Source organism: Cryptomeria japonica, chromosome 10 (genome assembly GCF_030272615.1).
Source record: "Cryptomeria japonica chromosome 10, Sugi_1.0, whole genome shotgun sequence".
NCBI classification, from domain to species: domain Eukaryota; kingdom Viridiplantae; phylum Streptophyta; class Pinopsida; order Cupressales; family Cupressaceae; genus Cryptomeria; species Cryptomeria japonica.
The window spans coordinates 221,904,229-221,929,535 of NC_081414.1; the positions used below are offsets into that span (position 1 = coordinate 221,904,229).

The 25,307-nt window shown below is 34.3% G+C and overlaps 1 protein-coding gene across 1 annotated transcript; it reads right to left on the reverse strand.

Annotated features, from left to right (window-relative positions):
• Positions 1-6,008: 6,008 nt before the first annotated feature.
• Positions 6,009-9,474, reverse strand: LOC131034877 (chlorophyll a-b binding protein 4, chloroplastic). The gene is made up of 3 exons (XM_057966482.2): positions 9,168-9,474; positions 6,616-7,031; positions 6,009-6,222 (listed from the first exon to the last, which is right to left on the reverse strand). The coding sequence occupies exons 1-3, from the start codon at positions 9,374-9,376 to the stop codon at positions 6,086-6,088; spliced, it is 762 nt and encodes a 253-aa protein (XP_057822465.2). The 5' UTR covers positions 9,377-9,474; the 3' UTR covers positions 6,009-6,085.
• Between the last annotated feature and the right edge of the window lie 15,833 nt (positions 9,475-25,307).

A 25,307-nucleotide genomic window follows, 5' to 3' on the forward strand; every position in this document is an offset into this window, starting at 1 on the left:
GTTTCTTCCTCTGAAGGATCGTCTAAATGGCCCCCTTGAAGAGTCTCCACCACCTTCTTGCCTTGATTTTTCTTCATTCCTTGATGTTTGCTATTCTCTACCAAAAGTGCCCCTTCCTCTAAAGGATTTACCACCTCTAAACTTTTGATTTTGTTCACTCCTCCTCTTGATTTTGTCTTCTGCCCTTAATGCTAACTAAAAACACTTATGAATGGTATCAGGAGTAAGGATACTGATTTCATCTTGTATATTTTGTCTCAATCCATTCATGTATCTAGCCAATTTCTTCACCTCATTCTCATTCTTCTTAGCTCTGAGGCTTAGTTTATGGAATTCCTCCATGTAAGCATTGGCATCTAGGTCTCTTTGTTTCAGGTTTTGTAGTCTCTTTTGGAGTTGTACCTCATAATCCCCTGGTAGGAATTGTGCCTTGATCCTAATCTTCATTCTTTCCCATGAAGTGATCTTCTTTTTACCTCCTTGCACTCTCTCTTCTTGCATCATGTTCCACCATATCAAGGAGGATCCTCTCAACCTTGATTTTTCCAAATTCACCTTTTCTCCTCTGTCACCTCCTTGTAATCAAAATGATTGTTCAGAGCATCCACCCAATCAGTTAACTCCTCTTCATTTAGATTCCCTCCATAGGTAGGTAGCTCATCAAGATTGTCCTTAGAAATGGACTTGACCACATCAAGGAAAAGTCTTTGGTCTTATGGAATTGCAACTGTCTCATTTTCCTTTTCTTCCCCTTCTTCTTCTCCCTCAATCTCATCTCCCCACTTTGTCTCAACCTTCTCTTTAGCCTTGTTGGCATCTAGTGTCTCTCCTGCATCTTCATCCTTTATTTTCAACTCTTCTATCATCTGGGCCACCAAGTCCTTGATGGCCTCTTGAGTCATTGCTTTAGGTGGTATTGAACTTGCTTCAAATTCTTTAGGGTTTGACATACACTGACTGATTCTATAGGTTGGCTCTGATACCACTCTGATGTAGAGGTCTTGTGCCTAGCTCTCCAATTCACTCTTACTCACCCCAACTCCTCAACTCACCCTTATACTCAAGCTCCTCCAAGGTAACTTGTTAGGGTACTCTCCTTAGACCTCCAAGGCCTAAAATCTACTATATTTCCTCCTAGGTATATCCACTTGAGGTTTCTTGTTGGTTTTGACCCAAATCTCTGATTTTGAGATGGTCTCCTACTAGGTTCCCAAAGCTCCAACTAGGCTCCAAAGACCTCCCCAAGGATGTTCACTCTAATAGAATGTTTTAAGGTTGTGGTTATGTTGTGAAGGTATGTTCAAGGTCATTTTATGAATTGACAAGGTCTACACCTTCCTCCCAAGCCCTAGGCTTTCAATTTGCTTCTACCGACTGCTATTAGGCCTAATTGACTAGCTCTTCTTTGACTATTTTTTGTTCTTCTTCCCAAAAATTTCCTAAAAATCCCCAGATATTTTTACATATTTAGATACCCATTTTGAAGTTAAACAATATCACTCAATTTCCTATCTAGGTTTTTTGTACAACTAGGGTTACTGAAAAAGAGCTATTTTTAAGGGGTTTAGGGCTTCCAGGCAATTTTGGAAGATGTGCTCCAAAATATTCACCAGTCACAATCACCAACCCCAAAAAACTTGGATTATTTTAGTACACTCATATACCTTTCCAAAACACTATGGATTTCTGGGGTGTCACTTCTCCATGGCTCTGAAAATGAGCATTTTCTGCTGCCCTCACACACTAGCTACAAGCTTATGTGTTATTCATCTCACCCATTCTCCTCCTTGTGGCCTACAAAAACACAAAAAACCTACTCTAAAAATATTTACAGAGCCTACCCAAGCCATCCACTAGATTTCAACTCGTTCCATTCATGGATGCTCAAGTAAAATGCATTTTTACAATCAAAACCCCAAGTTTCTAGGATTTGTGAGCAACTTTTACAAAAACAGTGATAAATTTTGATCCAAGGCACTTAAAGCCTTCATATTATACTTTTTAGAAATATAAAACAAATTAATAACTTCCTCTACTATTATGAGCACTGTAGAGGCCGTACAAAAGCAGAAAATCAAAGCAAAAACAATCCAAACGTGAGGAAAAGCATAGGAAATCCTTGGCAAATGAATTGAATGCAAACCAAAAGTTGATTAAACTATTATTGGAGATGAGTAGAAGGTTTTATACACCATTTTAATTTAGTTACAACCAACTTCCAATGCCATTTCCTTCATGGACAACTTTTGCCTAAAGATGCAAAAGTTGTCATGACCAATTTTTGACAACTTTTACCTATGAGTGCAAAAACACACTTCAAGGCTCTCAAGGCTTGTAACATCACTCAAATGGAATCACACAATGGATTTAAACCATTTACAAACATTCTAGAAATTTTCCAGGCATCCACCTAGTACAAACCAAAAATTGACATTTTGACAATATATCAGGATAATGACAATTTTGGATCCTGAGCTCAACAAAAGTGTGGAAAACCAAACTATGGCTTCAAAAAGCATCATAGGATTTATTCCACCTTATTACAACATAAAATAACTTTAAATCATACAAAAACTCTAAAATGCAAGAAAAGACAACTTTGAGCTAGGTGCTCTGCACCATTAACCCCACAAATCAAAAAATCATAAAATAGTGGCTTCTTCATAATAGTGTAATTCACCTCTATCTTACATCCACAACTAAGCTCTTCAATGAAAAATAAAAATGCAACCAACTAATTGATGTTGAGGGACCTAGCATCTTTCTACAAAGTAGAACATCATAAAGGATGTTTAGGCTTTGTATATTCCTTAAGTGGAACACCATACAAGATGTTAATGTTTTTTATATGCCTTAAACATGTGGCCAACTTAGCAATAGTTCCAATGAAATACTTTTTTTTTTATAATCTAAAGGTTGTTTCCATAAGTCTTTTCTAACTTAAGAGAAATCTCACTAAAATCCTAGCTATCACAATAAGTGTATTCCTTTGAGTTTCACGCAACAAAGTTACAAATTTAGTTAAAGAATCACCAATATTTTTTTAAAGTAGACAAAAGACAAAAGTGAAATTTTTTCAATCTTAATCAAATATTTGAGACCTTGAAATTTTTTATAATTAGATTAAATTTTGGAAACCAAGGCTTCGATTAAATATAGGCTATTTCCTAAGAGTAGGGACCTTTATCTAAAAGATCTCATATCTATCATTTAATAAGTAACATACAATCACAAAAAAAAAAGTGTTATTAGGTAAAGAACAACCAAAGCTTCCAATTTTTTTGTCTCGTTTGTGAAGATCCCATTTATTTAATTCTAGGAGGCTAAGCTAAAGAGAGTAGAATATACCTATTAGTTCTATTTCCATGTAATGTTTCATGTCCTCTACTACTTCTTCACCTAACTCCAAGATCAACATTTATGCTACCTTGACTCTTTTAAATCCTTCTTCCATCTTTTTAGTAGGAAAATCCAAATACAAACCCCTATTTTAACTAGAAGTTTATCTTTTTCCTTACACTTATCTATATGTGTGACCATGTCTATGTTTATATATAAAAATATCTTTTTTCTTAGATTCCTTCTCTATATTAATGCTTATCCCATTATATATATATCAAGAATGGGATTACAATAAATTTACATAGTTTTCCATACAAGATTTCAACAACAATAAGCTATTCAATTGCACTTCCCTTGTGATCAATCCAATCGCATAAAATAATCACACATCCTACTCCATGCCTTACTAGTATTTGTCTACCACATATGTAACTTCCTTGAAATGTTACAATGAATACTCATACCACTGTGCATGTGCTTATTTTTATAGACAAGCTTGCATAAAACCGCATGTGTGCTCATATCATTATGTATGCACTCACTTTTATGAACCAAGCTTGCATAAAACCATTAAGTGATTACTTAAACCATGAACCCAAAATAAAGTTTTCACTAGACCATGACACTTAATATTAAATGTACTTCCCAACATTCCACTCATATATGGTCCATCTTATATCCTATTCTACTCCCTATCTTTTAGTCCTACTTATATCTAAGTAGGATTATATAAAAGGGTGTGTCTATTGTATTTGGTATGTCTCTCAGATGTAATGATAATTTACCGAGCATGTTACATTTGTTTTGTGATAGGTTCAACTTGTAAACTCAAATATGTTGTCCAAATTTCATTTTTGAATGTGTATGTTGAAGGAAACAAGAATGGTGGATTTCTTTATGAGACCTCACGTATAAGTGCTATGTAGTGCTTTAAATTTAAGAAAGATAGAATGCATACCATTGATAACCTTAAATAAAAGAAATAAAAAGTACATGAATACTTTTACCTTGTTGCATGGATGAAATCCACTCAAAAGGTGTCATGCAAGAGCAATAGAAAAAAGGAGAAAATTATCAAAAGAGATATTCATATGTAAGAGTAGTTGGATGAAAACATGTGGCATTGAATATAAAGGGAACAATTTTTTAAGAGGATCACATAATTATCTAGATTTTTTGTAACCACAGGAACCCATGCAAATAAGGTCATACAATAGAGCTCGTATTTCTATTATCTTATGTTGTATACTTTTGTAAGTGTAGTTTATGTTCTACATCATTTTCAACAAAGTTAAAAAAATATGTTAAAATAAAGGATGCGAATCAATAGAAGGTATCTGCTTGTGTTTTCTTGTAACTTGTACATAACATCTCTTCACCTTCCACACTTGTTGTAGTAACAATTAATACACACTTGTTGTAGTAATGTACAATTATTTTTCTTTATGATACCATTAGGGAATTATCTTATAATTGATTTCTTAGATCATGTTGATTACTTTACAATAAAACTTAGTGATAAATTTAGTAAGGTGTCTAGTTTCTTGTGTAATGTCTTTTTCTAGGTACTTTGATTCATTATTTAATCCCCTTTTTTTCATTCGCAATTAATATTCATAAACTATTTGAATCTTTTTGGGTATTTTATCTCTAAACACATCCAAGTCCCATGTGATTACTTAAATACAAAATAAATAATAATATATCACTTTTTTTTATAAAAAATTATAATTTTTCGAAGTTAAAATTTGATTTGTAAAATGTATATAGTAATGGTTTTATTGAAGACTTGATGGACTTTCATAATTATGCTAGTCTCTTCTTTTTAAAGAATCAAAGATTTGGAGGGAATTAAAGCGAATTGATTTAGAAATGGTTCTTTTTTATTCAACATCTTGAATTTGCAGTGATGTTATTTGAGGATAATTGTCAATTTATATAAAGTTGATAGTAGATTATTTCACTATCTTTCCCATAAAAAAAATAATGATATTTGTGATTTCATTGCAAAATATAAAAGATAATTTTTAGACATTAGTGTAATATGCACAATTACATTGTTCTTGTAAACTTTGTTGAACAAGACATCAATAATAGATTCATGACTATATCCCTAGCATTATTGATGTACTAAAACAACCTTGTTGAATATTCATCTAATCTACACATAAATGAGACTTGTGGGACGATAGAATAACTATAACATTCATGAATTTTCATAATATACATCACTTTGTAATGATTTCAATCCTAATATATATGGAGAGTTAATTTTAAATTTGATGGATCTCAAAATCTTCTCTAGGGATTAGCTTCTTTTTGGTATATTTCATCTTAGCTTATACTTATGAGTAGCTCTTCTTATTCAGCCTTTTCATTTGAGGGATACAAGTATCATTTTTATTAAAAAACTATAAAATATTCCAATAAATTTAAAAGAACATTTTGACTTTATGACAATTAAAATTTATCTTATCTATATTTAATAGTCTCTTTCATTTAATTTCCTCATGTAATCTTTTGCAACTTTTCTTTCCATACTTATATATGGATCATTTTGAGGATTTAGAAATTAATCTTTTCACAAGATAATCACATTATAAAAGCATACATATTTTTAAGAAGCTGCTAAGATCCATGTACATGATTCGAATAACACCCTGAACTATCTACCCAACACCAAGTTCCATAGAAAATGAAGAGGTTCAAAATAGTACATTCAATATACATTGTAGCAACAATCTCAATTTCCTTGAAGAGTCTGGATAATGGTGTTGTGCCATGGGTCAGACAGGTGTTGCAAGAGGTTGTCAAATGGCCCCTTTCCCGTTACATTGTGTTGTACTACAAATCCCAAGAATGCTAGCATTGCCAACCTCCCTACAAAATAGCCAGAAATAAAATTAATTCCATTGAGTAAGCACAATCTCCTTTTTTTGAAATTGAGGTTAATGAGACAAATTCTTTTAAAAATTTACATGCAAGATTAGATACAAGAATAGTTATTTTAAATTATCATAAAAAAAAATTAGTAAACACAATTCTCAATGTTTGTTTAACTTGTGAGATCTTTCCTAGCCAAATATTAAATTGAATGATAATAATGTTAGCAATAATGCCACTCAACTCCTTTCTAGTTTCATGTGTCATATACCTACAATTTCTAAAAATGTTAGCCAATTATATAACCTCATGCCTCTAACTAAAATATTTTTGTGAAAACTAACAATTTCCTCAAATGAAAGAAATAATATAAGAAGTCCAAGAGCCTACCATTAGCGATTTCTTTCTCCTTGGCCTCTATGCTTGGAGAGAAGTTCAAAGGGTTAAAGATGCCTCCAGGGTACCCCACATCATTGGGTGGAAGACTATAACTCTTAAAAATAGGATCTTGATTTACGCTTCCTGGATATTTTATATCTTGCCACCTTCTAAGCTCCACATAGTGAAACAAAATGAACTCTATCACAAACAAGGTGGAAGAAGAAGCAAAGTACTCCACTTTTCCCGCATCGTACCACTTGGGCACATTGAGGATCCCAAAGGAAGTGAGCACTTCAGGAATCAACATACCGGCCACTCCTAGCATTGCCCATCTTCCATTTACTAGCTCTGCTTGCACATACCATTTCAAGCTATTTGGGTCTTCACCCAGTCCCAAGGGGTCAAACCCATTATCTCCTGGTAGACTGCATGTAATGTAACACATATGTGAGCCATATATTAAAAAGTACTCAAGGCTTTTATGATACATAAAATTCATATAATATTATCAATAAGCTATCTAGAGATTGAACCATCTTATAAACATCTATTCTTAAAATGAAAATGCAACAACTTTAAAGGTTTTTTCCAATGAAATTTTATCTTATCACTTGATAGAGAATTATATGATATATATAAATAGTACATATACATTTTCTTCAGAAATATTATATTTAATATAACAAACAAAGGAGACATTCATTAATACTTTAATATTTCCACATTTCTTTATATTTATTGAGTATAATTTTTTTGATCAACTTATCTTATGACATTAGAATGAAGAAGTATGATCACAAATGTCAAAATGTTTGATAAACAATATACATATATATACATATATATGTACACACACACACACACATATATGTGTGTGTGTGTGTGTGTATACAAATACACACACACAACACACACACACACACACACATATGTGTGTGTGTGTGTGTGTATACAAATACACACACACAACACACACACACACACACACACACACACACACACACACATATTACAAGCTTTAAAAAATGCCATTTTTGTAAATTATTCTCACAAAATGATAATAAATTCAATAAAAAATATCAAAAAACAATCCTATGTAAATGTAGGTCCTCCTAAATATAATTTATATTTTAATCGATAGAGTTTACTACAATCAATATATGTTAGATCTTAACTCATGCAATCACTTATCTAGGATGAGAGATAAATTAGATGGAAAAACTAAATTAAGTGATATTATCCAAGAGGATAAGGCGATACTTAACAAAAAAACAATATTAAAATAAAACAAAAGTTCAATACAATAAGCTAAGGTAGGAAAAAAGGCCCATTAATTATATAAATTTATAATTTTTAAAATAAAAAATATATATTTAAACTACTAATCAATTGTTATTTACTTCTTTAAAAAAAAATTAAAGCCTTATCTTAGATCTACCTAGAAAGGATCTAATTAGAACATGATTTGGTAGCAAATTGGTGTCAAAGTGCTTTTTATTGGGACTTAATCTTCACATTTTAGTTTAGACCCATTCTAAGTTACTTTTGTTGGGACTTAATTTTCAAGTACTAGTTTAGAACCATTCTAAGTGTCTTTTGTCAAGAGTTATATTCAATGCTACAATAGCCTCTAAAGGAGCTTTCTATCTAGAGTTTTGACCTTCTGTTGTGTTTAAAATGCTAACATTTGCATATCAATCAAAGCTGCTTGATTTTTATATCACAACTATTCTATTAAAAGATACAAAAAGAGACACATAATTGACTCTAGAAGCTTTCAATACATTAACATGGACTATGGAAACCTAATGGCTTTAATATTCTATTAAAAAGTTTCTCATTGAAAGGTTGTAGGTCAATGGGTTGAGCTCAATTGATGAATATGATCATATAGTCCTTAATTATGCCATCTACCAAGATTCAAAAGTTCAAATCTTGCATGGGGTAGGCTATGTACACCTAATTTGTAGCTCAGTTAGGTGCCTCCTAAATAAAATGCTTGGTAGTCCCATATATACTAAGCTGTTTGTAGACCTAAAAACAAATTGCCTATATCTTGAACTCTAAAAAGAGCCATATCCGTATCCATATATAAACTAATTATTTCCTTGCATTTACATAAAAATCAAAATATTTAAAAGCTGTCTCATAGAAAGGTTGCAGCTCAATGAGTTGAGTTCAATTGGTGAAGATGATCCCTTAATTATGTCATGTACAAAGATTCAAAAGTTGAAATCCTGCGAGGGGTAGGCTATGTACACTTCATTTGTAGCTCAGTTTGATGCCTCCAAATGAAATACAAGGTAGTCTCATATACTATAAGCCATTTCTAAACCTAAAAAAGATCGTTCATATTATAAACTCTAAAAAGATCCATATCCGTATCCATATATAATCTAATCATTTCCTTACATTTCCATCAAAATCAAAATCTTTAACATAAAAGCAAAGTTCATCCCAAAAAAACAAAGGAAAGAAAGGTTCATCCAAGCAAAATGGCAACCAAAAAAAGAAGGGTTCATCCAAGCAAAAGAAGGGGTGAAAGATATGAATGAGTGTACCTGCCATTAAGGTAGGTTGGAGATGTAAGACCCGGAAGCCATTCTCCCTTCTTGGCCTCCACCTTGAATGAAAATTTGGTGGGTGTGGAAGCAGATCCGAGACGAAGTTTCCTGCTAAGGCGAGATGGTGATGAGCCAGTAAAAAATCCAGGCTTGGAGATCGAAGGGCATGACACGCCCATGGCAGCTTGAGTGGTGAGGGACGCCATTTCTATTCCTCCTTCTTCTTCTGCAACTTCTGCTCAACTGTATTGAGCCAATCTCTGCCTCTGCATATTCATGTACATGTGATTGTGCTTAGCTTTGACGTTCAATTGTGTGGTAGAGATTTCTGGCATTTTCAACGCTCCAGATTCAATGTCAAATGAATCCAATGGATTAAGGGTAGAAAGGATATCCTTGGGAGCCAATCACAAAACCTCATCTTATCCCTCTTATCTCATTTCAATTGTCCGGCCTTTTGTCACCACTCTACATTTCTTTACTTTTTTTTTTCCTTTATCTATTCAAGGACAAAATTGCCCATTTATGTCCATGCCAAGCATCTTGACCTTTGAAATTATATCCTAATGGTTATGTGGAGAGGCAAACAAACCCACATCCTATATGTGATTCAAAGACAACGAGCCACTAAGGATGGGCAATTGTTGTATTTTTTATTTTAAATTTCTGATTGTTATCTACAATTAAAAAGAAGGATGGGCAATTGTGTAGCAAGGCAAGACACAATTCGGTTCTTTTAAAGTTTATAATGCTAGATGATTTGTTTATATGTGATTTACAACATATCAGACTATCTTATATTCTTAGTCATTAGGAGGTATATAATTGTGTTCTAAATATGAATATAATTGTGTTCTAAATATGACACATACATATTTTATTTTTCAAACAATTCTAATTCGTGTTCTTTCTTTCAATAGTACAAGTTTTTAATTATTAGATCTTATTAACTTGGTCTTTTGTAATACTTTTATAAAATGTTTCTAACTTATATGCTAGCAATTACACTTAATGTTGGAATATGAAGTCAATTCAGTTGTTATTCCAATAGTGATGAATAGCTAGAAGTGGGTAGGGCACTAGTGTTATTCCAAAAGTGATGAAATTTTTGGGACTCACTATTTATAGTCATTTCAACATTTGTCTGAAATATAGTTGCATGAGTCATACTTTCTATTTTTGGAAAGTTGTCTTCAATTAGGACTTTGCAACTCAGATGTAAAATGCTACAAGAAATCATGTTTTTTGGACACTTTTGAAGGTTGTTGTAACTGTGAAAATTCTTAAGAAATAATACCAAAGATATTTGCCTATGGTTTTTCTCCTAGTATACTTTAACCAGATTTTTCCTTGTAAATCTACGTGTTTATGATTTATTGCTTTCTCTATATAATTCAACATTGTGTACTTTCACCACTTAATGTGTAATGAGTACGTCGATCTAGTATATGTTATTGGAAATGCTTCTAATATTTGATATTAATCATAAAAAGAATTTAAGCACATTTAAGAAGATTTACAATAAAGTATTAGTTAGTTGATATTCAGGGCTTAAAAAAATACGATCTCAATAGTTTGTACAAATAAACAATATTTAGGCACAATATTTTAGGATCGGTATCCACTTTGACTAGGATACAATTAAGGTATTTGACACTTTGAATTTGTAAACTATATATACATAATGATGAGTACCGATATGTTATAAAGGAAAGGGTCCAATCTTGAGATTGATATTGTGCATGGATGATCATCCTCTTGCCTCCTAAGGGACACTTGCACTATGTTGCACATGCTTGTATATCTTTGGTAGCTACAATTTGGTGAGATGCATAGGTTAGCTAGATGTTGTACCCATGAGAGAGCAATGAATGTCAAGTCTTGATGATCAATATTTTTGATGTTGATTTTTTGCTCTTCCAAGAGAGCCCTTGGCATTTATAGATTCTGTAGGTCCACACCATCTTAAAGGGGAATTATTAGTGGCTTCCACAAGTAATAAGAATGATTGACACAATTTGTGGGTCATGTAAATCCTAAGGTGGACCTATGTAATGTTTGAACATGACTGTAACAGAGAATCGAAGACTTATAGGTTTTCTCTTGCTTATGTACGCAATAATAACTTTTCTTACTGCTGCATTCACAAGAGTCATTACGACCCAATTTTTTTAAGTGAGCATAACATGTTGGCAAATGTATGTGTATTCTAGCATCTAGTCATTCATCCCCGATATTTGCACATGTTTGACCCCTCATTTTTTTAATTGTATTACACTATATAAGAGACACCTCCGATTATTTAAACATATTTTTATTGTGTAGTTCCATTGAGTCATTTATTGCAAACACAAATATTGAGGATTGAATCTTAGCATGCTTGTCATTGGTTGGAAATAATTAGAGCACCACATAAGGAGTTCCCATACAAATACCATTAGCTCTATATTTTGATATTATAAAGAAGTCTATGAAATGAAAGTTAGGATGGTCACCATTATGGTGAATTTTTTGTTTAATTTAACAATAGTCTGGAAGTTGCACTAAAATGTTGCACTATAGGATGCCCTAACATAAATAAGAATGCCTTTTATAGGTGGTTGTTGACCCATATCACAAACAATGGAGAAATCACTAAATGAAACTTTATTATTAAGGGAAGATAAGAGTAGTTCACTCTAGAAAAAAAGTTAAAAAAAAATTCAGTCTTTCTTAGGAAGTCATTAAGTGAGGCTAGAACTATGTTTTCCAAAAAACAATATACAAACATTGATCCAGAGATGTACAGATGTAAACAAAAAACAAGGCTCTAGAATGTATAACTTAGAAGATAGAATGCACTTTAGGGTTACTATCCAAGGTATACATCCCCTTTAGGAGATATAAGTATGGGAGACAAATCTATTCACCAAAATAGACAACATAGAGAAGATAGTTGAGATAGAGATGATATAAAGGAGATAGAAGAAATCTACTGATTATACATTGATATATAAATGGAAATGTTTCTATTTTTGGGTCTAATATGTGTATATGCTAGTTCACTTTGATTTGCTACTTTCGTTGTTGCCTCAATACGATTAATTCTAGGGTTAGAAAGACTACAACTATAGAAATCCTTTGGGTACATAACTCTAGTCAATATCCCTCAAATTTATGGCAACGTTGGTTTTGTTGCTAGGACCCTGGTTAGGTTCTCTTGGAGTTTTGAGAAACAAATTTTAAAATTTAAACCTATTACTAGTTTATAAAGAAAGAAGAAATGAAAATAGAAATATGAATGATAAATTTTTTGTCTTCTTGATGTCTACCATGTGAGAGGGGGTTAGGCACCACGGGTATGGGGAATAGAAAGGGGGAAAATGTTGATAGAGACCTATGAAGAGATGTGACCATTACCATAACCAAATGGATAACCACCACAAGATACAATAAAGGAGTAATACAATACCAAACCCTAAACACCCATGGAAAAAGGTGATAACAAGAACTCGAGAGATCAAGAAGAAAACTGAATAAAAAAAGAAAGAGACAATCACTAGCTTTAATGGAGTCGAAATGAGACAATGACAAACATTAGAAAGAGAAGAAAGACATAAGAAATGATTGAGCATGCCAATGAGGGTGTTGCTAAGTGCCCCACTATGGGTGCTATGAAAAGAAGAGAGAAAAGAAGATCCCCAAAAGTACATGTTCATGCTTTGATAAAGCACAGGGGTTATTGAGCAACATGAAGACAACACTGGATGGATGTGAAAGGAAAAGAAGATTTTTGTTAAGGGAAAGTAGTAGTAGTGATTATCCTTGTTGGTAATTGACACTCATCTGGGTTAATAGTGTTGTCATTGATGGCAACACACATCACTTTGGGTTGGATACTTAACCGGTACTCACCGGTATTCATGGTTCGGCAATCGACATTCAAGGTAACCGCCAGTTAGGGAAATCGGCAAACTAGGAACTGGTATTTAAGTCCGACATAGAAAATTGATCCGACAAGCGTAGCGTGGAGGTGGCAACAGTCACATCAATTAATGTTTATAATTTGTCTAGGACGACATGTAATCACTTTGTAAATATGATTATAAGATGACATAAGGCATTTATGTTTATGATTGTAAAGGGTATATTAGCTAGTTCGGTTAGGTCATTTTTGATATATAAGTGAAGTAATATTGTGTGAGCAATCTTGATCGAAAAAATGTGAATGCAATAATCTGCAGTTGGTCTTGGTTGATGGTTAAAAGGTTTGGGAAGCGATCTAAGTTACTGGTAGAGAAGATACAATGATAACCGGTACAAACAATGCTTAAACCAGAATTCATTCAGCATAGCAGATATATTTTCTGAGTTCAAAATTTCATTTGTAGCTCCATTTTTGTATCTGTAGTCAGTGATGCTCCTTTTTTGATGAGCACTGTGCTCTAGGCAGTATAGCTTCTTGCATGTGTAGGCCCCTCTTGTAATATTTATTCATTTGGCCAGTGGATAGATATTGTGGGTCACCAATCCCACTGTGGTTTTTCCTCTTTGAGGTTTTCTACGTATAAATATCTGTGTTATGGTGTTTGTTCCTGTGATTGCATCTCTAATACTTGCTGTTTCTTTCTTTTATGCATACCAGATACTGAAATGCTTTGTTAATAAGGTTAAAATTTATCTCACCAGTAGAACATTGATTCACCCCCCCTCTCAGTGTTCTTGGATTCCAACAATTGGTATCAGATTTTGGTGCCTTGGAGTAAGTTTAATAGCTTGAGGAAGATCTTGAATCTGGAATCCATGGAGATGAGCATAGAGAAAGAGATTGAAGTAGCACTTGATGACTATGATCCTGAAAGGATGAAGAACTTGAAGTTACAAGATGAGTTAAAATTCACAAAGGAATTCATTCTTACCCTACAAGAAAGGCTGTCATCTGTACAAGCCAAAAGGAAGGAACTTTTATAGAATCCGGATGATGAAGAGAATAATGCCCTTAAGGAATTATGTCAAAAACTGAGTCAGGAGAATGGCGTCATGAAGAATGAAATGCAAGCCCTAACTATGAGGATGTCCAAGGAGATTGAAGACTGAAAGAAGAATGAAGAAAATCTTGCCAAATCTCTGAAAGATAGATATGAAGAATGCATTAGTTTGACACATGAGAATGATATGTTGAGAACTGAATTGGTGCAATCATGGAACAATGCAAAAGAGTTGGAAAGAATGATGACAGTCCTAAGAGGAGATCTGAATATTGTAAATGAGTATAAAGACAAGTTTAAGGCCAGTTCTGCAAAGCTTGATGAATTATTCAAGGATCAAAGGCGCAAGGGAGACACTAGAGGTCTTGGATTTGAGCATGGAGAAAGCTTCGATACTACAAATGATGATGCAACTGGTCAAAATAAAAACTAGGAGAATCCACCTGTCAACCAGAATCAAAAATCACCGGTAAGGCAACCTAATGCACATAAATTCATTGATAGATGTTTTGTTTGCAATAAATCTGGTCATAGAGCAAGTAAATGCAGAAATAGAGCAAATCAACATAATAATTCAGTTCTCGGTTAGTGTTCCAATTGTAAAAAGTATGGTCATAGGACATAATATTGTAGAATGAATGTGAAATGTCATGCATGTGGAAAGTTTGGACATATGGATAATCAATGTAGGTCAAGGAATGATCAAGGATACAACAAGGCAATTCAGAAGAATAATATCACTTGCTATACATGCAACAAAATAGGACACATTGCTAAATACTGCAAAAGCAAGAAAAATCAGGTAGGAAATGATATGAAAGGAAAACAAAAGGTTGATGATATCCAGAAGGAGAATGAGAGGAAATGGGTTAGGAAATCTGAAGATCAATCGACAAAGGTAGTTGCACTGGTTACTCAATTGATAGAAAAGAATGTTCTTGCACTGATAGGAAAATCATCCGACAACTAAGGAATTAGCCTTAAGGGGAGGGAAATTAATGAAAAATATTGCTATACCTCTGATAGTGGTTTGAAAGCTTGCTTCAAACTTTGGTGAAGTGAATGTGAAGGTTTACCGACACTGTGATAATGGATTTTGAATCCCGTATGATATGCCAACATGCATTAAAGTCAATGAAAAATTAGGGTTTTTGCAGAATAAAAGGGAAATGCTACTTCTTTTTGATCACACAACATTGAAAGCAAAGCAGAGCGAGTTTAAGGCAATTCAAAGTGATCAAAAGCATTTTAAAGTGAATTACAGTGCATTCAGAGTGAATTTTTAAGGACTTTCACCGTCGAAGGTTGTGATGTATTTTCTTAGTTTTCAAGATATCTTTTCATTGTAATGGCTTCTGGATCTTCTCCCACTTCGGTAGGTGTGGCTACCCCTATTGTTGTTGACATAAAGGACCGTCCACACCCGATATTCAAAAGATACCCTCAGATTGTGAAGGTTGATGATTCAGTCGACGCATTTTCTAGGGTTCCCGATGATATTTTGTATGTTGAGGATGTTCGTTCCTATATTCACTGCACTCTAGAGGATTTGGGCTCATCTAAAATTAAAAACATGCACATGACCACTTTTTATTGAACAAGAACAGGTCGATGAAACCGGAATTTCAAATTCTGAAGGATCAGGGTTTCACAAACATTCTGGAGATGCCCAAGTTCATAGATGAAATGATTCGATATGTGCTGAGCCGTGTCCAAGGGGAACTTATGTGGCTAGACCGGCTCTAAAAAATCACCAAGGAGGCTATTCGTGCAATCACCAGTTTGCCTCAGGTAGGTCAGACCCCCAAAAAGAAGAAGATATCAAACAATGAAGTGGAGAAGTTAACCAATGCCACTTTTGATAATTGGTCAACGAGGATTAACATAATGAAAGACAAGGATGTTCAATTTGCAAGCATCATCATTGGCTACAAGGTAACCCAATCAAACTGGTTAAGCTCTGTTTCTAGTTCTTGTATCTACTGTGCACATAAGATGGTTAAGGAAAATGAGAAATAAGATCTCTTTTAGTGGATGTGTGATGACTTATTTTGAACCTAAGAAAGATTAAGTGAGAAAAGAAAGGAGTATTCTGGTATGTTAACCTTCTTGTCTATTTGATGCTTTTCTTTTTGAATGAAATAATGGGATCCGGTAAGAGACAATGGGTATTTGATATACCGATAGGCAAACAGGTTAAGGATGCCTTGAGGGATTTATGATAGAATAGAGACTCCACTCTATGGGGTTATTTCAAAGATTTCCAAAAGGCAATGAAGCAGAGAGAAAGAGTGCCTAAACATATTGTTGATAAATACTCTACCGAGATCTGCTTTATTGTTAAGAAATATGAAACTTTAATGGAAGCAATGCAACCAAGAAAAATATGGATAACAAAAATGGGCTACGAAGTTGATGCAAAAATCTTGGAACTATATGCCAAGACACTTATAGATGCCCCGGTTGATGAAGCTAAGTAAACTTCTGAGACAACAAAGAAAAAGGAACTTGAAGTTGAAATTGGGTTTAGCAAGAAGAAGAGGGAAGGAAAAATAAATAAGGTTGGACAGTTTGTGAGAAAATGTCCTCGGAGATCGAGAAAATCATTGGATTAGTAGAAGGATCCTCTCTGACAGCAGTTCAGGATCCACCGACAACAACAACCGGCAAGGGTGAGTTGAAAAGGAAGAAACTGGAAACATTTATTGCCCCTGTTGCTTCTGGATCTAACATAGAAGAGGAGCCCTCCAAGATCCCTAAATCTTACATAAGGATTTAGAGGAAGAAGCCTAAGGAAGGGAAACAACCGAAAGAAAAGGTCACCCCTCCAGCAACAACAAAGAAACCTATGAAGGAGAGAAAACCGATAGAAAAGAGGAAACTGATAAAAGGAACCACTCCCACTCCTAGCAAGAAGAAATCATATATAGATGTGGCTCTTGAATCCGGTAAAGGTATTAAGGTTATTACTCCTCTTTCTGTTACTGAATTGGTTGATCAAGTAACTAAAGATGGAATTTTGAGTAATATCTAGCATTACTATGTACATATGGATGATAAGGAACAAGAAGAGATTGAGGAAGCAATCTTTCTATACCTAGATATATATAAGAAAGATTTAATTGAGATTAAAAAATAAATTCCGGCAGACTTGTATAACAAGATAGATGCTAGGAGATTGTCCATGGTAGAAGAAGATAAACATATAAAGATGCAGGAGTTATTGACTATTTGTGGTGCTATCACTGATGAGGAGTTGCATCAGTGTCTAGATTTTTCTAACAAAATAATTTTTCGAAGTAGACACCGACATGTGAGTCTTATGGTAGGTAGAGTGAATGAAATTGTTAAGGAGACCCAGGAGGTATGGGTAAAATTATTTGTTGATAACCCTAAATTATTTACAGGAAGTCCCTCCAAATTTTGACACTTCAGACATCCCGGTAGATGATAAGGGGAAAGGTATATTGGGTATGGATTCATAGGTTTTGGAACATAAACTAACAAAGGATATTCCTCCAGCAGTATCACCTATACATAGTGTAGAAAAACCGATAGATAACATTAAAGATATACATGATAAGAAGGATACACTAGAATGTTGGCAATTTGGATGAATTGATTATGTGTTGCATTGATGTTTGTCATTGATGGCAACACCAACTGTTTTGGTTGTTTACTGGTTTTCAGTTGGTTCCGGTAGAATGGTTGGATTATGATATTGATCTGGTTTACTTTAGTTTGTGGAATTGGTTTAAATCTATCATTCATGCTATTCAGATCTGTATCATGATCACTTGGTTGTGGATTTGATGACTCAGGAGCTTTCATTTGCTCTAGTAAGCCTTTTAGTCACCGGTAAGGGTTTTATTGGAAGAGCTTTGTTGAAGATCTTTTGAAGCACGTGATAAGTAGTGTCGGTGTGACTTCTAGATGGCTTTCGAGATGCTGTTTGTTATCTTGTTCATGTTCCAGTTCATCAGTGGTGTTGGATTTGGTTTATGACAACCTATTTTGGGTCTGCTGTTATCTAGGTTATGGAACAGTTTATGTAACATGTTGGAGGATGTTCCTGATGTGTTACCGACATGATTTAATGTTTGGTTTACATTTTTTTTGGCCTAAGCTGACTTGGTTGATAATTGGATTGTGGGTTTATATTATGAACTTATTGTATTATCTTTTGGTGGCCAACCTAATTGTTTAGGTCCCGGGTTGGTATAAATATGATGTAAGATCTCTTTGTAGATCATAGGTCAGGGTTATAGGTTTATCTGTGTGAAAATAATGTTGTAATCATATGCAGAATGTTTGGTTGATCATAGGTGATCAAATTGGGTTTGTGGAAGAGGTTTAAGACCTCTGATACTAAGCTTAACCAGAATTGTTCTCAGGCATAGGAGATGCTATCTTTGCAGTTCAATCTTCATTCCATATTGTACTCTGGATTTATTTTGTAGTTAGTGAGGCTCCTTTTGTGATGAGTAGTACGCTCTAGGTTGTTGGCCTTCCTACATGTGGAGGCCCCTCATATTGTAATCACATACTTACTACAAAAGTATTATCTGACTATGCATAGGCTTCCCGCCATGGTTTTTCCCTTTACTGAGTTTTCCATGTACAAATCTTGGTGTCATGTGTTCTGGATGGATGGTAACTATTCTGTGATTTATGTTTATGTTTAATTTCTATATCTATCATTCCAGTATTTGGTTTATGCATTCCGGTATTGAGTTTATGTGTTCTGGTAATAAGGATTTGAATGCTTAAAGTTCTGTAATCTGGTGACAACTGATTCACCCTCCCTCTCTCAGTTGTCCTCTAGTTATTTGATCTGTCTAACAATTGGTATCAGAGACTGGTCCTCTCTGCAGAAGCTTAGCCACTTGAGGAAGATCCTATGGCATCTAGTAGTTCAAGTTCATCAAATACATCTGCAAATATTTTTCGGAGAGAAATTCCTAGGCTTGATGGAACAAATTATAGGGTATGGAAGATTCAGATGGAGACTCATATGAGACGTCTTGGAAAGGAGATTTGGGAGATCATTGAGAATAGTGTCACATCATTTAATCTAGCATCTAGAAATCCTCCTCTGATAGGCCTGGATAAAGAGCTTGAGAATGATTGTAGAGCTAGAGAAGCCCTTTTGTGTACACTTTCTGATCAACAAATAATGGGACTAACTGAAAAATCAACTGCAAAGGCTATATGGGACAAATTGGAGACTCTGAATGAAGGTGAACCTACTGTTAAAATTTCTAAACTTGATGGTTACCAGGTGAGGTATGAGAACTTGAAGATGGAAGAAGATGAAAGGATTACTGCTTTTATGGAGAGAGTTAATGAGATTGTTTTGGGAATTCAATGTTGTGGTGGATCTCTGAGTGAAGATGAAATAGTTTCTAAAGTACTAAGAGATTTTCCACCAACTTATAAGATGAAGGCTACTACAATTAATGAGATGAGAACTATGGAAAACACCTCTATTAATAGGGATACCTTGGTTGGTAAATTATCTGCTTTTGAACTTGAGGAATTTGGATCTTCTGGAGCTGTGAAATCTGAACTTGGTTTTTGTGCATCTACATCATCTATTGGCAAGAGTGATTGGAAATATTTATATGCGAAGGACCTAGAGGATATGAAAAAATAAGATGAAGAGTTTGATCAACTTGAAGCCTTATTTTCTAGAAGAGTACCTAAAGGACCAACATGAAGTAAGTATGAATGAAAATCACCTTTTAAATGCTTTGCATGTAATAAGATAGGCCATTTTGCATCTAGATGTCCTAAAAGGAATTCAAGATTTGAAGAAAGAGTTAGAAGATCTTTTAGGCCTAATCATGATTATTAGAACAAGCATAAGTACATGAGAAACAAAGACAAATCATGTTACTATGTGGATGAGAAAGCTGTGACTGATTCTGATGATTAACTGACACAAGATTCAACTAGTGGATCTGGAAATGGAAAGGAATGGGTATTTTTGGCTATCAAGGAAGATGATCCGGTACCTGAAGAGAAGGCCCTTGCTACTAAAATTGAAGACAAGGATGAATGGGTAATTGATAGTGGATGTTCATATCATCTGACTTGAGGTAAAAGGAAGTTCTTACTTATGCAAGAATTTGATGGTGGTTTGGTTAGATTTGGAGATGACGAAGCATGCATGATCAGGGGAAGAGGAATAATATCATTGGATGGTAAGAATAATACTAATAATGTTTATTATGTTGAGGTTTAAGGCATAATCTTTTGAGTGTAGGACAGTTGGTGGATAAGGGATTTCAGTTATAGTTCAAGGATGGAAAATGCAAGATTATCAATAGATCTGGATTGGAGATTGCAATTGGTACACAGACTAAAGGTAATATATTTCATTTGATTTCTGGTGATAAGACTTGTTTGATTGCACAAATTTATGGGAGTTGGATATGTCATAAGAGGTTGTTTCATGTGAATTTTGATTGCATTGTGAAGATCAGTTCTACCAAGGTAGTTAGAGATATACCTAAGATTGTAAAGCCCTATAATTTGGTATGTAAGGAATGTGAAATGGGAAAGAAAATGAGAACTTATTTTAAGAGTATACAAGACAAATATAATGATGTACTTGATCTTATTCATACTGATTTGTGTGGTCTTGCTAGAATCAAAAGTTTTTAGGGTGATAGATATTTCATGCTAATCATTGATGACTATTCAAGAATGATGTGGGTTACTTTTCTAAGGGAGAAGTCTGAAGCATTTGAAAAGTTTAAAATATTTAAAGCTAAAGTTGAGACAAAGACATGATTGAAGATTAAATGTTTAAGGTCAGATCAGTATGGAGAATTCACATCCGATGAATTTAACAACTATTGTAAGAAGAATGGGATAAGGAGATAGTAGTCTGTACCCCAGACACCTCAATAGAATGGAGTTGTGGAAAGGAAGAACAAAACTATCTCAGATGTAGCTATAACTATGATGATGGAAGTTAATCTATCCCATATCGACTGGAGATATGTTGTAAGCACAATGATATACACATTCAACATAGTTCATATCAAAGGAGATACCAATAAGACACCTTATGAATTATGGTTTGGTCATACACCGATTATTAAGTATTTAAGAATCTTTAGTAGTAAATGATATAAAAAGAGATGATTGCATTGGAAAGTTTGATCCTAGATGTGATGAAGGAATATTTCTTTGTTATTCTAATGAAATCAAAGCATATAGATGTTATAACAAAAGATTGCAGAGAATTGTGGAGAGTACAAATGTCAAAGTGGATGAGAAGAACAAAAGTCAAATCATAACTTATGAGACAGAAACGATAGTGGAAATGATCATGATTGAATCGGTAGCACCTACACCAGAACAAAATGTTGAACTAGTTACTCTGACAATATCAAAAAATTCAATAGTTTTAGAAGATCAGGACAGAGGAACAGAAAACCAGAAGACTCCTAGGTATGTAAGGTTGAATCATTCAGAAGTACAAATCATTGGAGACAAAAACAAATGAGTGATGACAAGAAGAAGTTTGACAACTGATGAGGTATGTTTTATTTCTCAAGTTGAATCGGCATCAATAATTGAAGCTTGTAAAGATGAATGTTGGATGAAAGCTATGGAAGAAGAATTAGATCAGATAGAAAAAGAATAACACATGTACTTTAGTTCCCCGACCTAAAAATAAGAATGTTACTAGAACTAAATGGGTTTTTAAGAATAAATTGAATGCGATGGACAAGTTGTGAGGAATAAAGCTAGATTGGTTTGTAAAAGATATTCTTAGAAGGAAGGAATTGATTATGGTGAAACATTTGCACAGGTAGCTAGGATTGAAGTTGTGGGATTATTTCTTGCTTATGCTGCACATAAGAACAACAAAGTTTATCAGATGGATGTTAAGTGTGCATTTCTAAATGGAGATCTTGAAGGTATTTTCATCTGTCAAACTAAGTATGTTAGAGAGTTGTTGAAGAAATTTGGGTTGGAAAATTGTAAACCGGTTAGTACTCCGATGATTACAAGTGAGAAATTGACATTGATGAATCTACATAGGTAAATCCTACAAGGTACAAGTCTATGATTGGAGGTTTGTTATATCTGACTTGGACTAGAATGGATATAATGAATGTAATTTGTATTGTATCAAGATATTAGAGTGATCCTAGAGAAAATCATTAGAGTGCAGCGAAAAGAATTTTTAGGTATTTGTAGGGAACAACTAAGTATGGTCCGTGGTATCCTAAAAATGACGACTTTACATTATGTGCATTTACAGATGCAGAGTGGGCTGGAGATGTTGATGACAAGAAGAGAACATATGGTGGAGATTTCTTTCTTGGAAAGAAACTTGTTTCATGGATCGGCAAGAAACAGTCATGCACCTCTTTATCTACTGCTAAAGCTGAGTATGTTGTTGTTGCTGCTAACTGTACACAAGTTCTATGGATGAAGCAAATGTTGAAGGATATAAAGGTGGATTGTAATGAACCAGTAGTTATTCACTGTGATAACTCTGTTTCTATTGATATATCAAAGAATCTGATATTTCATTTTAAGACAAAGCACATATCTATCAAGTATAACTTTTTGAAGGAGAAGGTGGAAGCAAATGAAGTCAAACTGGTTTATGTGAACACTGTAGAGAAGATTGCAGATATATTCACTAAACCTTTGCCTAAAGAATCATTTGAGTACTTCAAAGATAGATTGGGGGTTTCTGCCCCTCTAGTAGAGATCTGAGTGATGCTGATTGACATCAGTCCGGTATGCATTATCAAAGCTATTATTCATCCCAGATTGATGTGGTGGTGCTACTACTCAGGGGGAGTAGTCAGCTATAAGAATCAAAGGATTTATGATCTCTCTTTGATATTTATGTCAGATCTTTGGTATTTATATCAAAGGGGGAGAGATATATGTGAAAAATATAGCTTAACAAAATATCAGTCAAAGGGGGAGAGATCGGAGCTTCATTGCTATATCATTTTGTGGGAGATTGTTGGTTGTCTTCCATACGGGGAGACTTGTTTGGCATTTCTTTGTACTTGGATGTTTTTCACATCTAGTGTTGCCATCAATGCCAAAGGGGGATATTTTTGGCAATTTGGAGGAATTGATTATGTGTTGCATTGATGTTTTGTCATTGATGGCAACACCGACTGTTTTGGTTATTTATCGATTTTCGGTTGGTTTTGGTAGAATGGCTAGATTATGATATTGATCCGATATGATCCGATATGCTTTGGTTTATGGAATTGGTTTAGATAAGTCATTCATGCTGTTCAAATGTGTATCATGATCAATTGGCTCATGATTTGATGACTCAGGAGCTATCATATGTTCTAGTAGGCCTTTTCATCATTGGTAAGGGTTTTACCGACAGAGCTTTGTTGAAGATCTTTTGATGCACTTGATAAGTGGTGTTGGTGCAACTTCTAGATAGCTTTTGGGATGCTGTTGGTTATCTTAGTCATGTTCCCATTCATTGGTGGTGTTGGATTTGGTTTATGGTGACCTATTTTGGGTCCGGTGTTATCTAGGTTATGGACTGGTTTATGTAACATGTTGGAGGATGTTCCTGATGCGTTACCGATGGGATTTAATGATTGGTTTACATTGTTTTTGGCCTAAGCTGACTTGATTTATCATTGGATTGCAGATTTATGTTATGAAATTATTGTATTATCTTTTTGGTGGCCAACCTAATTGTTTAGGTCCCGAGTTGGTATAAATATGATGTAAGATCTCTTTGTAGATCATAGGTCAGGGTTATAGGTTTATCTGTGTGCAAATAATGTTATATTCATATGCAAAAGGTTTGGTTGATAATAGGTGATCAAATTAGGTTTGTGGAAGAGGTTTAAGACCTCCGGTATTGAGCTTAATTGGAACTATTCTCAAGCATAGGAGATGCTATCTTTGTAGTTCAATCTTCATTTCAGATTGTACTTTGAATTTATTTTGTAGTCAGTGAGGCTCCTTTTGTGATGAGTAGTGCACTCTAGGTTGTTGTCCTTCCTGCATGTGCAAGCCCCTCATATTGTAACCCCTCATATTATAATCACATACTTACTGTAGAAGTATTATCTGATTGTGGGTAGGCTTCCCACCATGGTTTTTCCCTTTACCGGGTTTTCCACATACAAATCTTGGTGTCATGTGTTCTAGATGGTAACTGTTCTATGATTTATGTTTATGTTTAATTGCTATTTTTTTCATTATGGTATTTGGTTTATGAATTTTGGTTTTAAGTTTATGTGTTCCGGTAATAAAGATTTGAATGCTTACTGTTTTGTAATCCGGTAACAACTAATTCACCCCCACCTCTCAGTTGTCCTCTAGTTATTTGAGTTGTCTAATATGGAACAAATCATTTCAGATGTAGAGGTCATTGATATTGAGACATAAAATAAAAAGGATGAGGATATTGAACCTCCGACAACAAGTGTACATACAAAAGAGGTTAAGCTTGAGCAGGTTACTACACCCAGTGGAGAAGCCACTAGTGCCAGTCAGCAGGTTGGAGATACCAGTCATTCATTGTCGACATGTGTCACTCCTAGTCAAGAATATTTTGGGAAGAAGAGAATCGAGCAATTGAGAAGATTGAAATTGATGATGGTAGTTGCGAAGAAACTTTTGAAAGAAGAATCGGAAGAGAAGCAAGTTATAGTGCAAGCTATACCAGTTTTGTAGCGGTTAGTTCCAGAATACACTAGTTTGATAGCTAGCCCCTCCGATAAGCTTAAGGGTTTGACTGAACACATCACAAAAGAGTTTAAAACTCTTCAACAAATGTCAAACCAATATTTAATGGAGTGATACACTGCAACTAAGAAGGTCACTTGTGACAATATGATCACATCAGACAATGCCAAGCTAACAAAAGAACTAACAAAGATTGATGATGCTCTTAATTAGTGAGGTTGTATATATAGGTCTTGTACCAAAATTGACAAACTAACAACCGACCTGGAAGTAAAAATAAAAGTGGCAAGGGCCCGGTTGGAACATCTTGCTAATATATTTGATGGTACCCAGTCATTGACCAGTGATATTGATGGTCAAATTTTGATTACAAAATAAGAGATATCAGCCTTGGAGTAAGATATGGATAGATTAATCTGGTGAGAAAGGGAATTGAGAGGGTTAGTAAGTCCTC

Bases quoted from the DNA above. Each gene is read 5' to 3' on its own strand.
- LOC131034877 (XM_057966482.2), bottom strand. From the start codon at position 9,376: ATGGCGTCCCTCACCACTCAAGCTGCCATGGGCGTGTCATGCCCTTCG. The intron at 7,032-9,167 runs GTACACTCATTC...CATTACATGCAG, and splicing joins CCAACCTACCTTAATGGCAG to TCTACCAGGAGATAATGGGT. The intron at 6,223-6,615 runs GTAGGCTCTTGG...GCTATTTTGTAG, and splicing joins GGAGAAAGAAATCGCTAATG to GGAGGTTGGCAATGCTAGCA.